Below are 15,654 nucleotides of genomic sequence, written 5' to 3'. Positions count from 1 at the left end.
CTGAACAACTGTAATATCTTCCTTGCTGGCTTCCTGTTGACTTTGTTATAGGAAACTGGCAAGGAGGGTTGCAAATTGCAACTATGTGACTGCAGAATGCTGCAATTGTTCTAAATGTGAGCTGCTTGCCAAGTGCTCTGATCGCAATCGTGAGACTGTGGGAGTAGTAGAATGGCCCAAACGTTTGAGGAACAGTCGTAACCACCACACATTTAATACCGTCATAACTTCCAACAAACACTGTACTAGTGTTTAACTAGTTGTATACAGGTAGTCCTAGATTTATAACAGTTTGTTTAGTGACCGTTTGAAGTTACACGTCATGGAAAAGTGACGTGACCGTTTTTCACAATTACAAACATTATAGCATCCCCATGATCACAGGATCAAAATTTAGATGCTTGGCAACTGATTCATATTTATGATGGTTGCAGACTCCTAGGGTTATGTGATCCACTTTTTGCAATCTTCTGTCAAGCAAAGTCAGTGGGGAAGCCAGATTCACTTAACAGTTGCGTTACTAACTTAACAATTGCAGTGATTCGCTTAACAACTGTGCCAAAAAAAGTGATAAAATGAGGCAACAACTGTCTCACTAGCAACATAAATTTTGGGCTCTATTGTAGTTGTAAGTTGAAGACTATTTAATTTAATTTAATTTAATTTAATTTATTATATTTGTATACCGCCCTTCTCCCGAAGGACTCAGGGCGGTGAACAGGGCACATATAAAAATACAGAGTACAAAAATTAAAAAAGAATTTGTAAAATATCTCTGCACAGTTCTGTTTTGCATCATTCAGTATTGTGAAAAAGTCATTAGAAATAAAGTTTCCTTCCTCAAATTATTTTTAGCTCATCAAGAGATGTGAGGAAAGACTTGGTGTGGGAGAAAAAGAAAAGAAAAGAGCGAGAGGATTTGTGAAACCGGTTAAGCTTGAAATGTCAGAATTACCTTAGCTATCTCAAAACAATCTTAGGGTTGCTCTATTACTATTGTTGACTCAATATAATAAATCCTCTTTTTATAATTGAGTATATCAACTTGTAATTTTTGTGTTAAAATTGTTCTTCCAGATATGTATAATGCTTGCAAAGATGTGGAGGCTCCATCAAGCAATATTAAGGCATTAGGTCTGTTGTGTGGGAAAGATGTTAAAGACTGTAATGCCACCAATTGGATTCAGTATATGTTTAACAAAGATAATGGTCAGGCTCCCTTCAACATAATTCCAATATTTTCAGGTAGGAAATATTGACATTTTAATATACATTTAGTTTTTGTGCAATCTAGTAGATGCTGAAGTTTCATGTTATAAATAGTTTTAGCATTCCACTTGAATTTCAGATTTATTTCTCTTTACCCTTTATTTAAACAGAAATGCATAGAAAAGGGGGAAAGGCAAAAGAACATATTCTGACATTGATTGATTTGATTTGATTTGATTGAATGTAGTTATATCAAACAAAATTGTTAATGTTTTCAGTTTTTTCTAATTGCAACAAAATATGTTCAGTATTGTGTTCTGTTATAATATATGTTCATAATATATTTTATAGATTTTCCTCTTAATAACAAAGATTTTTCAAAAGCAACTACTTTGATAGATTCAGTCTTACAAAGTTAGAAATCATTTTTGTATGATTGCATATACTAGATGTAGTGTTACTAGTTTAATTTTTTGCATTTATATAGAGCACAGTTATATGTCTATAAATATTTGAATACTCTGAAAGTAATTTAATCAAAATGTTTTAAGAACCTTGCTTTGTGTTCCTCACTGTGTGTCTGATGTATTTCTCTATTTGGAACGTGGTCTTACCTTGAATGAAAATTCATTGTTGAAAGTGTTGGATAAAAGTGGAGGTCCTTTTAGAATGGATCCCTCTGTTTGGTTGATAGATAATACTGCTGATAGATTTGTTTTTCTTGGAAACAGTGTATCCTCAAGGACTTAGTTTGCTTTTGAACTGAATCTTACGTCATCTGTGGCCTTGAAAAATATTTCTAGTTGCCAAATAATGAATTCTTGATTTGGATGTTGAGATAGGTTTAAAATCTTGAGCCAGTGGAGATCTCATTTACATTTTTTTTAACATTCTGCTCATTTTCCTTTAATCTAGTGAGGTTTGATGTCTTATCCTCTAGATCAGACGTGGGGAACAAAAGCCACTTTATGACTTGTGGGCTTCAGCTCCCATGCTGGTTCAGGAATTCTGGGAGTTGAAGTCCACAAGTCCACATAAAAGAGCCATCATTCCCACTTCTGCTCTAGAAGCTGGAGGGAAGGTGTAATACTGCCTCCCTCTTGGAGGGCCTATGCCCATGCAAGGATAAAGCTATTGGGGAAAAATTGCTCATGTACAGCTGCACTGTGCTTTTTATAATAGTGTTCCAGGCTTATGAGTCTCCCACTACCTTACTGAGTGTTTAGATTGGCTTGAGGAGCAGGTAGTATACTTTCTCTTGGAAGAATAGCCTGTTAATATCTTCATAAAATAGCTAAGTTCTATACTATTATAAATGTAGTTTTTATATTTCACTTTAGAACTTATTTATTTTCTTTTATATCACTTTATTTCATTTTTTAAAATATGTGAACCTTGTGGTTTATATATGGTATATTGAATTATTTTATTTTTAATGACACAAAACTGAATTTGACAAACTATAAACACATTCTCATGAGTTCATTTAAAAAGCAATAGATTATATCTACATAACTAATGCTGCATTCTTGTTTCATAAATGTTATCTTCTCCCTTGTTAGATGTACCTATCCATGGGATGATTCCTATGAACAATGCTACCATAGGCTGCAATGAGTCTGTGGATGATATCACAGGACCTTGTAGTTGTCAAGATTGTTCCATTGTCTGTGGCCCAAAACCAGAGCCGCCTCCACCTCCTGCCCCTTGGCTTTTGCTTGGTTTGGATGCCATGTGTGTTATTATGTGGATCTCCTACACAGCATTCCTTCTTATTTTCTTTGCAGTGGTTTGTGGTGTCTGGTGTTACAGGTAAATAGCCATTTAAAATCCTTTACACTGAAAATATTCCAAAACTGTTCATATACTATTAACTGCTTACTCACTGTTCAGCATCACTTTTAGAAACACTTCTGTTCTTCACTAATGATTTTTCAGTTAAGTAGTTGTTAACATTTCATATTCTCTAAGAATTTTTTTCCAATGTAAAAGTAAATATAGATGATGTTATAGTAGCCACTCATACACAGAATCACTCTATGAGTGAAATGAGTATCCTCTAGATGTGATCAATAAATTAAATAAAAACAAAATGTTATATATTTGATCACTTACTCTATAAACATAACCAGATTTGGCAAAATCATACAGGATGAGGGAAAGAATTCTTAAACTGTGAGCAGTTGGGTTACATTGAGATCTCTTTTTTGTTAGTGTTGATTTACACAGAATGTTAGCCTTGCTCAGTGTGGATAAATCCAGTGTGCTTTCAGCTGTATTACTAGTGATTCTGAATACAGAGCCATCAGAAAGTGGGCTGAGTAAGCATAATTTAGAATCATTCTTAATAACCGTGGAATTTTTTTTCCTTTCGAATTTCTTGCTGAAAAAGGAGGATGGTCAGGATGAAAGGCCTTATTAAATGCAGTATGTAACATTCTTTCGGTTTAGTTACAAATTGATGTTTTGAAAAGTTGTCTAGGTTAGACAGGTTTTCATCATGATACATCTCATGGTTTTTAATACCGAGTCATCTAAAAGTGAGGCACTTCAAAAAAACAAGAAACAAAGGCAGATAAAGGCCCTCTCAGTTATCTTCCAGCTGGATTGTCTTTTCCCCACTCTTCATTTCAGACTATTTTAGCTGAAAAATATTCTTAGATCTCCTTGACTGCCCTAAGTTTCAATAATAATAAAATCTGTAGACTGTGTAGAACATTCTAAAAACTTTATTTCCTGTAATTACTTCATGGTTGATTTGGAGGTATGTTTCAGATTTGCAGGTGTGTTGCTGAAATATATAATTACTTTTCAGGTACACATTGTAATTTAAATTTGATAAGCGATGCCTATACTTTTTTATACAATTATACTTGGTTAAATACACCAATAGTTTATCTACAGTATTACATAAATTAATGTAAAAATGCTTGCTTGTGCTACATTGTCTGTGTTTATATAATTTACAGGAAGAGATATTTTGTTTCTGAATATACACCCATTGACAGCAATATTGCCTATTCTGTTAATTCACACCAAAATACTGGTAAGTTCTACAATATAAAGGAACCAATATATTTGTGTTTTCTTCTAGAAATAACATCCACAAATGTTAATTTGCTAATATTGCATGCTTTATTATGGGACATAATGCTCTGAACTGTTTTGATTTTCATTATAATTTATTTGCTATCAATGACAAATAATTAGAGGGTAAAATTGCTTTCTTCTGTCCAACTCCATTTTGCCAGTGTAAAAGCCTACACTCCATAATTATGTATATGGTCACTAATCTGAAAACATTCAAATTTGCATAAAAATATATTGGAGACAGAAATCTTAATTATTCATTGTGATCGTGTCAAATCAAATACCTCTATTGTGATCTTTTACAGTAAAAAAGAAAAAAACAATTTGATACCTACAATTCATAGTTTCAAAAATAACAAGACAATAAAACATGTCTAATTAAAAATTTTGGGCAGTTGTATGATATTTAATATTTATGATTGTGTCATTGCAGGAGAAGCTACTTGGTGTGAAAGATTTGGTGAGAAATTTGAGAATAATTTAAGAGTTACATTTACATCATGGGGAGCTTTTTGTGTTCGGAACCCACGACCTGTTATTCTGTTCTCCTTGGTTATCATTGCCATGTGTTCCTCAGGCTTGGCATTTCTCAAAGTAACTACAAATCCTGTAGATTTGTGGTCAGCCCCAAATAGCCAAGCTCGGAGAGAAAAGGAATACTTTGATGCTAATTTTGGACCTTTCTTCCGTACTGAACAAATCATTATTCAGGCGGTGAATACTACTCCGGAGATCTATTCTCCATATCCTTCAGGAACAGACGTTCCTTTTGGACCTCCGCTTACAAAACCTATCTTGCATCAGGTAATATAGGAACTGATATATTGATATTCTGTTAGCATAGCTACAAGTTAAATGCATATTCTTCTATTTGATCAGCAGAGTATCTAGTGAGCCTTTAGGTTGAACCCAACCATTTTCCTATTGAATGAGATAAGTGAAAACTGGTATTTTTTTGACTGAGCTGTGATAGAATAAGAGCTGATAGGCTTTGGGGCGAGATTGCTTGTGGAAAATAAAAGGCATAAAAACTAAGATAGGTCATAGATTTAAATAGCTTTCAAATCAAAGGACAGGATTAGTGGAGGGAAAATTATAAGATTAAGTGAATATGAAATTTAAAGCATACTTTTTTGCTAGAAAGCTCACCAAATGTTATATTCAGTTAGCAGAACACACAGACACACACACTTTTTCAGTAGTGTGATACTGTGATATTGTATTTTTTGTCAGTTTAAATTGATTCTGATTCTTTAAGAAAAGTACTTTTTTCAGAATTTGAATGCTGAAAAGTTACTTTGGCTCATTGTGCTTGATACCTTGCTTTTAATTAAAATGTTGATTACAATTCACTTCATCTATCATACCTTAAAGAAACATATGGAGAGAAAATATTCTGTGCCATTGATATGCTAAGTAATATATTTTTATTCTCATATTTTCAGGTACTAGATTTGCAAAATGGTATTGAAAACATAACTGCATCTTATCAAAATGAAACTGTTATGTTGAAGGACATTTGCCTGGCACCTCTTGCTCCCTACAATAACAACTGTACTATTCTGAGTGTTCTCAACTACTTCCAGAACAGTCATTCTGTCCTAGATTATAACATTAGTGATGAATACTATATCCATGACGATTTCCACTCTCACTTCTTATACTGTGTCAGGTAGGCCCAGTCAAAAATACCATCCCTGACTCTTGATTACATACTTTTGTAATGTTAAAATTGCGTTAGGCTGATTTTCTTTTCTTTATATTGGTAAACTTGGTTAACTGCCTTGAAGGCTCATCAATGACTTATTTAAACCAGTAATACTTTTGTTTGTTTGATAAATATTTTTCTTTGCTTTTTTCTTCTTTCAATTTATTGTCTATGTTGTATGCTGCCCAGACTTGCAACACATGAATTTGGTAGCCTTATACATTTTTAAATAAATAAATATCCACCCAAAGCTAAACAAATAGTTATGAGGTAGCACAGTTAGTGAATTCAATCTTCAAATATAATTGGTAAGGATGAATTTGCCCAAGAGTTAAGACTTACTTTAAGATTAACTATAATTCCCTTTCTTGGGACTTTTCTTAATATCATTTCAACCAGATCAGAATGTAATTTATTGAAGCATATGTACTAATCAAACCAAAATACTTTTCAATGTATTATTGTACTTCTTAGGTAATACAAATTATCTAAATATGAATTTATAAAATGAACTACTGTGCCCTAAAAATTTTCAGATGAAGGCATATTTTGAAAGTTTGTATTTGAAAAAATATTGTTCAATAATTTCTAAATTAAAACTGAAATAAATGACTTTTTTGGATTGAGCATATATTTATTTCTAAAATTTGTGTACATCTCTTGAAAGGTCTTCTGTAAAGCCACGTCTTTATGAGTGAATGTAATTTACTGCAATATTGTCATAAGAAATACCAGCTTACAGTTCTGATAACATTGTGTCCAAATTTGATAGGGCTCCAGCATCTCTGAATGACACAACCTCTCTTCATGAACCCTGCTTGGGGACATTTGGTGGTCCTGTCTTCCCATGGCTGGTGATGGGAGGATATGATAGTAAGTATGATGTATTTGTTGATTTTATTGCTGAAGTAAGCAGGAGGCCTGTAAATTCACTTTTTTTTATACTGTCCCTGTATTGCAGATATGTAAATTGCTGCTGATATTCATTTGCTAGCATGTTGTGTTATAATGTGTAGGACATTATAACTAAAAAATTACTGCTCTTGGCTACTGAGAATTAAATGTGCTAGCAGCAATTCAAGCAGATTCAAAATGCTATTTGTCCCATCTATTTTTACAAGTAAAGTAGCTTCATTTCCTGTGTGAAGCAGTGAGGAGCTTGATAACCCTGAACTGGTACCCTTATTTTGTATTTTGTGTGTGTGTGTGTGTGTGTGTGTGTGTGTGTGTTTGGAATAGTTCCTCATATACTTTATTCTTTTATTAAATACTTAGATGAAAATTATAATAATGCCACAGCACTTGTGATTACATTTCCTGTCAAGAATTACTACAATGACACAGAAAAGATGATGAAAGTTTTAGCCTGGGAAAAGGAGTAAGTTTTTTTTCTAAATTAGGTTTATCTGAAATAATGTTTGTAAACTTTTGAAATTGAAGTTCAGTGATTCTAGATCTACTAGATGCTTTGCAATATTTTAAGTGCTCCAAAATAAAGTAGCTACTTCATGTTTTTATAATGTGAATACCGTATTTTTCGGACCATAAGACGCACCTGACCTTAAGACGCACCCAGTTTTTAGAGCAGGAAAACAAGAAAAAAAATATTCTGAACCAAATAGTACCGGTATACTAGGAAGGAAGGAGGGGAGAGAGAGAGAGAGAAGGAAGGAAGGAAGGAAGGAGGGAGGGAGGGAGAGAAAGAAAGAAAGAAAGAAAGAAAGAAAGAAAGAAAGAAAGAAAGAGAAAGGAGAGAAGGAAGGAAGAAAGAAAGGAGGGAGGATGGAGGGAGGGAGCAAGGAAGAGAGAGAGAGAAAGAAGGAAGGAAGAAAGAAGGAAGGAAGGAAGGAAGAGAAGGAAGGAAGGAAGAAAGGAGGGAGGGAGGAAGAAAGAGAGAGAAAGAAAGAAAAAGAAAGAAAGTTAGAAAGAAAGGAAGGAAGGAAGGAAGGAAGGAAGGTAGGTACCGGTAGTTTCTTTTCCCTGGATAGGTTTTCTAAGATGCCGAAGCAATTTCAAACAATTAGCAGTATTATCTTGCAAATGGGAAATCACTTCCAATAAACTTCACAGAGAAACCTGCAGGGACAACTCCTCACGGCTTTGCTGGGGCAAGTCGCCTATGAGGTTTAGTTTAGCAAAAACTATTTCTTTAGCAGCGAGGTAAAAGAAAGAAAATGTGCGCGTGCAGGGAGGGGGCGGCAGTCAGAAGGCATGGCAGGTACGTCCGTATTTCCTCCCCTGCCGACCAATCACAGGGGCAGGGCGGAGAATTCCATGTCTTCATTCAATCACGTCTCTCCAATGGAGCTGATGGACTGCGTTGACTGAACGGGAGACAAGTGTTTTCGCTTACCTTCGGACCATAAGACGCACCTCGTTTTTCCACCCACTTTTGGGAGGGGAAAAGTGCGTCTTATGGTCCGAAAAATACGGTACTTATTTATCTGAATATTTATTCAGAAATAAAACATGTGTTTTTTTTATATTAATAAATTTTTCAGTTCTTTCAGTATAGGAATTATATTATACAAAGCCTTGTTTTAAACTTACAACCAATACATCTCACTTTTAAAGCCTTAATTGGGTAGATCAAGGATAGTTTTAATTTGAAATATCTGAAAAAACATGTTACGTTAAACGTAAGAAATGTAGGAACTTACACCAAAACTAGTATATATTGTCAATGCAGGGTACAATTTAACAATAAAATATTGAAACAATTTTGTGCACATTTTGCTCAAAGATTTGTGTTTAATAGAAATTGGTTAGTCTAGCTTTCTTAAAAATGACTGACACTCTTGTCTGTTTTTCAGGTTTATCAATTTTGTCAAAAACTATGACAACCCAAATTTAAGAATTTCCTTCTCTGCTGAACGTAGTATTGAAGATGAAATAAATCGAGAAAGCAACAGTGATGTCCACACTGTTGTAATTAGCTATGCAGTCATGTTTCTGTACATTTCCATCGCTCTTGGGCATATTAAGAGTGCTTCTAGATTGATGGTATGCATCTTTTTAACTGTTGAAATTCTTCTGTAGCAAAATACACAGTTCAGTGTCTTGCAAGTTTAGTTAAAATGCACAATGTTTAGTTTTAGTTTTATCCTATTATTTTGAACATTTATCTCTGTAACAGCTAAGAGTAGGGCAGGTGGATAACATACAGTGTCAGAGAACTTCACACCCATATGTGCTGTAAAAAATCCCTTATGGCCTTCTGGAAATTATCTGATTTATTTATCTAATAATTTTTAGCAGTTTTTCTCTTGAAAATTTATGGAGATACACATGGGGAGCTCCCTAATTGCTTTATACAATATATGTTATTTAAAAGTACTGAAGATAGCATGTTTCAGAACAATAATTTTCCTAATTAAGTAAAAGAGATATGCATGTATATTACATATTTCCTGGGTTATGAATTGATGTTCTTGATGTTGCCTATTCACTTTATATTTCTTTAAATAGATTACATGCTTGTTTTGGTACAAATAGTAAAGTACAGCTGGTTTGAAAATCAAACTATTAAAATGTAATTATATTTTAAAAAGAAAATTTTAAAAAGGCTTCCAATGTATGTTGTCTTTATTTACTAGGTGGATTCAAAGATCTCATTGGGCATTGCTGGCATCCTGATAGTGCTAAGTTCAGTTGCATGTTCTTTGGGTATCTTCAGCTATTTTGGAGTCCCTCTAACACTAATTGTTATTGAAGTCATTCCCTTTTTGGTGCTGGCTGTTGGTGTGGACAACATTTTCATTATTGTTCAGACATTACAGGTATTTTTGTTAATGTGTATAATAAGATGACATTTGCATAAGCACAATTTATTGGAATAAATTAATGGTTTGTTTAGCCTATGATTTTTTATTTGGCTTGGATAGGAAATACAAGCGAAAATGATAATTTGTCTAGCTCACTCTATTGCCAGTAGCTCTCCCAAGGTGTGGATGGAAGCTTTTTACAACTTATCTAGAAATACTGAAAACTGAACTTTAGACCTTTTTTGAAGCTGCTGATGAACTGTGCCTCGAAGCCTCTGGCCAAGGAGCCAGAACCCTATGGTGGTTCCATTGTAATAAATATAGTTTGGCTTTTTGCAATAATGTGTTAAGAATGATAATACACTAACCTTTTAAATAATATTTGGGTGGCACTGAATATCTTTCTGGGAAGCAAGGAGAATACTATGTGGGCTTTCTGGAAAGCTCCCATTTGACCTCTTTGGGAAACAGTCTGCTCTTCAACATGGTGCAAGAGTATGCTTGCTGACACTTCCCTCATGTCTACAAGCTCCCTGGCACAGAATAGTCGCAAGTGGTATCTATTATGGGAAGGAAAAATTAGTGGCCATGATTCATAGCAAGCATGGCAAGTATTTGAAAGGGATGTTTCAAATTTACATATGCTACATATATGTGTAGCATATGCACATGCAGTTGCTTAATTCTTATAGTTCCAGAAAAAGCATTTTCTCTGTATATACACAGATATACAACAAGAAGTGGAAAAAAATACCATACATTCCAGGGTGGAAGGGTTTTAATCCTTCCAGAAGGGTATCCATGTTGATAAACCTTAGAAAGCATCCCTTTCAAGGGTTTTGTAAAGCCATTAATAGCAAGGCTAAAAATGAGGGATTAATTTGGTCTTGTTTACTAAAACTTTGTGTTGCATTTCATCTAGACAGGAAATAAGATAATTGCTACAGCAGTGAAAACGATGATTGCCTGTTCTCAGAAAGGAAACCAATATTTTCTCTAGGTTAGGTTGGAGAAACAGTGTGGCCAATGATACATTGCTGTTCATTTTGGGTTTTTGTACTATTTTAGAATTTATGAGAGTTTTTATAGTGTGCGTGCATGCATATGAGTGTTGATGTAGGTCTAAATGACCATATAGATATAAAATATATTACTGAACTTTAAAACAAAAATGGATAGCCTGGACCCTTTGCAGGTTGGCAAGAAAGCATATTTCTAGTTTTTCTTAACTAAAACTTATATCATAGATCTGACACACAATTTGATTTAATGAGTTAATTATAATTTCAGAGAGATGAACGGCTTCAAGATGAAACCTTAGATAAGCAGATTGGTCGAATTCTTGGAGAGGTGGCTCCTACCATGTTTCTTTCCTCATTTTCAGAGACAGTGGCTTTTTTCCTAGGTAAGTTTTTTTTAAAAAAAATTGTACTTAGGATTTTGGAATTCATTATTTTCTCTTACTCCATGACCAGTATTTTTAAAAAATAGAATAGGTAAAGTCATTATTTCCAAATTCTTCAAAATCAACAGCAACCCCACAGTGAACAGTGGTGATTTAAGAGGAACAGGTAAAATACATTTGAGTAGAATGCCAAAACTGGTGAAATATAAACTGCCAAAGTTTTGATACACATGGAAACATTATTTTAATGTTTAATTAATCAGCCTTTTCTTGTTTATGAACACCTGTGCTGAATAGTACCCATATTTTTACTTTCCACCAAATGGGTTTCTGATACAGTTGGGAAAAGGGATATATTATGGAATGAAATCATAGAATAGATTTCATTTCTTCAAGTTATTTCTGAGTTTATAGTATCTGTTCCGTTAAATGCTGAGATTTTAGAAAGAGCCATTAAGGCTAAACACATCGCCTGTAAACTGAAACATTTTTTGTCACCCTTATATTATGGGAGTCTTGGCATAATATCTTCATGGGAAACCAGGATTTGGCAAAAAATTGCAATGGTAATGCCTACTCTTTTATTGAAGTAGTAGTGCTTGTCATCTTGGTATATTGCTTAGGCACTTGGAAAAAAAACACTATTTTTTCATCAGCAACTTCTCATGAATTGTAGAAATGCACTGATTAGTATTTTCTTTCCTTTTTAATGAAAGTATTTTACCTTAATTAACTTTTAAACATTGGGTTGGTATTTTATGGAAGTGGTACATAAATGTTTGGATATATTCTTTTGTATAGAGTTAGTATGAAATGCATCTGTTTATTTTTCTCCTTTAGGGAGCTTGTCTACTATGCCTGCGGTTCGTACATTCTCCCTCTTTGCTGCAGTGGCTGTCTTTATTGATTTTCTTCTGCAGATTACCTGTTTTGTAAGTCTCTTGGGCTTGGATGTTAAGCGCCAAGAGGTAAGATCATTATAAACTCTTTTCATATTTGTTTTTGATAAGCATTATTTTAGCGGCACATTCATTTTGGCATTTTATATTCCAGAATAATCAATGTGATGTCCTGTGCTGTATCAAAGGTTATGAAGAAACCAGTAGTTTCCATCACTCTAAAAGCATGCTGTTTAAGTTTTTCAAAAACATTTATTCTCCATTTCTTCTTAAAGATTGGATGAGACCAATTATTGTACGTACATCCTCATTGTTGCAGCTAAAGTTCTTTTTGATTTAAAATATCTAAACTAAATAATAATCTAAATGCAATCATGAGATTTTTTTTAATGGTACAAATGTATTTAATTTTATGCAGATTTTGTTCTTCTTTCACTGGTTTTCAGAATAGTAAAAATCAGTTCAGTAGTCTGAACAGATTAATGTTAATTTTGCTTACATTTACATTGTAACAGAAACATGTTAAATATTTCTTCCACCCTATTGCTAGTGTACCATGACACTGTTTTAACCTTTAAATCGAAGAGCTACAGTATATTTTATAGCAGCACTGATTTCAAATATGTAAATCAAAATCTTGAACAGGTTTTAGATAAATGCTGTTTGTGAGACAAACAAGACTTTACTGTATTTCAGATATCTATATTTGTGGGTGTGTTATCATTCAGCATAGCAGTTGTCAACAAAGTTGAGATTGGCCTGGATCAGAGATTATCAATGCCTGATGTAAGTTTTTCAACTTCTTGTACTCCTACTCTTTTTTTACTTAGGAAATACTAAAAATTTCCTAAGAATTTTCTGAGAATCACAGCTCCTTATTTGTGCATAAAAGAAATAGATACTAGATTTATATACTGCTCAAAAAAATAAAGGGAACAGAAAATAAGACATCCTACTATTAAATACAGTACATTGTGTTGTTTAAGTGTTCCCTTTATTTTTTTGAGCATTATATATATGTATCTATATATAGAGAGAAGATTGTAGAAATAATTTTCTTAACTTTATTCTCCTTTCTTTTGTATTCTCTCTCTCTTTTTCTTTTAAAATAAGGATTCATATTTGATAGTCTACTTCAACGATCTTGGCAAATACCTGCATGCAGGTCCTCCAGTATATTTTGTGTTGAAAGAAGGGCATAATTATACAACACTAGATGAGCAAAATATGGTCTGTGGAGGAACGGGATGTGACAACAATTCTCTGATACAACAAGTGTTCGATGCAGCAGAGATTAGCAACTAGTAGGTATTCATTTTCCTTTTTCCTTAAATATTTTCTCTTGCAAATAATGTTCTGTTAGAATAGGAACAAACTTTTATTTAGACTCATGATTAAACAGCCTCTTGTGTAAGTCCAATATAGGAATATTATCCAGGTTGCACTCTTGATTTATTATTTGTATTTCCTTTTTGATTAAGATATTATGTCCAACGTAGCATCATTTTCCATATCATTCTTGTAGCCTTTCATTTTTAAATCCATTTTCAAATTAGTGTCAGTCTTGACCAATGAAACCTGCTCCTCTTTCACAGCAGCTTTTAAACACAAGTCTATCTATAGAGGCAGACACTCTTAAAATAAAACTTTTGAGTCCATTGTTCCAAAATAGTATGTTCAGTGTTAAAATATTTTGCTTCATTCTGTACTAGTAAGTCAAATTTTGTTGTCCCTTCATCAATCCTTGAACTTTTATTTAAAACTTCTTTCACTAAGGATTGAAGGAAACCCATCTGGTGTTTTCAGTCCAAAGGCTTCTAATACAGGTAGACTTCAACTTACAACAATTCGTTTAATGACCATTCAAAGTTACAGTGGCACTGGAAAAAGTGACTAATGACCATTTTTCACACTTATGATTACTGCAGCATCCCCATAGTCATGTGATTTACATTTAGTTGCTTGACATCTTCACATTTTTTAAAATATTTTATTAATTTTCCAATTTTACATTTAAGTATTTAAAAAACAACATGGTGGCTGGGTTAATCAATAATTCGATAACAAAATCTTTAGTACAAATCTCAAGTTACAACATCAAATTTTTCCTCTCTTTTTTCCTTAACATTTACTGTCTCGTATTAAGCTAATGCAGTTCTTATTATATCAACTCAGTAAAAACATCATTACATTTATCAATAAATTTTAGTTTATACATCTTAATTATTTTTTACATTCAATCTTCATAAACAATACATATCCTGTTATTATTTTTTTCCCAATTTTTAGCTTCCCATCAATATTCCAATTTAACCTTTAATATTTATAATTTTCAGTCTTTAGGTAACTAAGATTTCCCTTATCTCAATTCATAACAAAATCTAATATCCAAAATACACATTTTATCTATTTGAATATAATCTTGTTCTATTTCCTAAAAGTTATCTATTTCCTACCATATTAAATCTTCTACTTAATAATACAATATCCCCTTTAATAAATCAAAACCATTATATATATTACTGGGTTAATCAATAAATCACATTCATAATAATATTTTTTCTTTTAGGTCTAATTTTTAAATATTAAACAGATAAAATCCTTATTTTCAACTAATTTCAAAATATTTTAAATCTGTTGACCAGAATTCCCCTTATCTCAACTTCTCCCTTTAACCCTCTAAATAATAATATGAAATTCCCTCTAATAAATCAAAACCCCAATTTTCTTCAGCCTTATTCTGGCTTTCTTCCTTGCCCAACTAGGCTTCCATAGCAGTGTTTTTAGATCGTCAAATAGATCTCCCTCTATTATTATATATGTTATTTGAAATAAAGGAGACCATTTAATTGTCATTTTTTTGAAGGGACTACCAGCCCATTTGTATTCATTAAGTTGTCTCCCTATTGTTCCAATTCCCCATGATTGTACTGATATGTTTGTCTTCCATTCAATCTGTTCTTCTTTCTCAAATTTCTTCTGATTTATATAGAAAGTCTTTTCCATTTTCAGTGTTGTCACTTCCTTTTCTGGATTTTCCATTAACTATATTTGTTGGTCAATTGAGTCCTCTGTTTTAATATTTGATTGTTCTACTTCTGTTATCTTCTGCATTGTTAGTTCTTTGGTTGTAGTCAGTTTGGGTTTGTGTATCTAAGCTGGCATCTTGATCTTTTATGTTAGGTCTTATTTTATCACAAGCTGAAAGAATGGTTTCATGTATTGCTTTCAACATGGAAAGGATCCCTGGTCTTCATCCAACTCTTTCACGTGTTTATATATAGTCTTTATAGTTGAAATTGTTTGTCAAGCAAGATTTTATAGTCCAAGGTATTTCATCATCTCATATAGTAACCAATATTCCTCAAATAAAGAGATAGGAAGGCAATTCCCCACATAAACTCTGAAAGTCAGTAAAGATTTACATTCACAGTTCAAGTAGGTCACTTATGCCACCTAGCTGTTTTCATACAGCTGAGTTTCTCACAGGTGGTGCCATGGTCAGAAGAGTCTTATCTAAGGTCTAGGCTTCGAGCCAAGAGTCTTTTAGGAAAGAACAAGTTGTAATACCAAACCTCA

The 15,654-nt window shown here is 33.1% G+C and overlaps 1 protein-coding gene across 2 annotated transcripts in view; it reads left to right on the top strand.

Moving 5' to 3' along the window:
* The window catches only part of NPC1 (NPC intracellular cholesterol transporter 1), a 43,347-nt gene that overhangs the window by 15,450 nt on the left and 12,243 nt on the right, over positions 1-15,654 (top strand). For both annotated transcript variants that reach the window (XR_014491890.1, XM_083357592.1), the window contains exons 5-18: positions 1,078-1,245; positions 2,772-3,021; positions 4,179-4,255; positions 4,733-5,103; positions 5,745-5,971; positions 6,780-6,880; positions 7,283-7,385; positions 8,821-9,010; positions 9,604-9,786; positions 11,062-11,176; positions 12,017-12,144; positions 12,230-12,370; positions 12,772-12,861; positions 13,189-13,379. Coding sequence is in view for 1 of the 2 variants with exons in the window: in XM_083357592.1 (XP_083213718.1) it covers positions 1,078-1,245; positions 2,772-3,021; positions 4,179-4,255; positions 4,733-5,103; positions 5,745-5,971; positions 6,780-6,880; positions 7,283-7,385; positions 8,821-9,010; positions 9,604-9,786; positions 11,062-11,176; positions 12,017-12,144; positions 12,230-12,370; positions 12,772-12,861; positions 13,189-13,379 (2,335 nt within the window). In the remaining variant the exon portion in view is untranslated. The remainder of the gene's footprint in view (positions 1-1,077; positions 1,246-2,771; positions 3,022-4,178; positions 4,256-4,732; positions 5,104-5,744; positions 5,972-6,779; positions 6,881-7,282; positions 7,386-8,820; positions 9,011-9,603; positions 9,787-11,061; positions 11,177-12,016; positions 12,145-12,229; positions 12,371-12,771; positions 12,862-13,188; positions 13,380-15,654) is intronic.

The sequence above is a fragment of the Vipera ursinii genome (assembly GCF_947247035.1).
Source record: "Vipera ursinii genome assembly, chromosome: 3".
Lineage (NCBI taxonomy): Eukaryota > Metazoa > Chordata > Lepidosauria > Squamata > Viperidae > Vipera > Vipera ursinii.
This window is presented reverse-complemented; position numbering and strand designations above follow the sequence as displayed.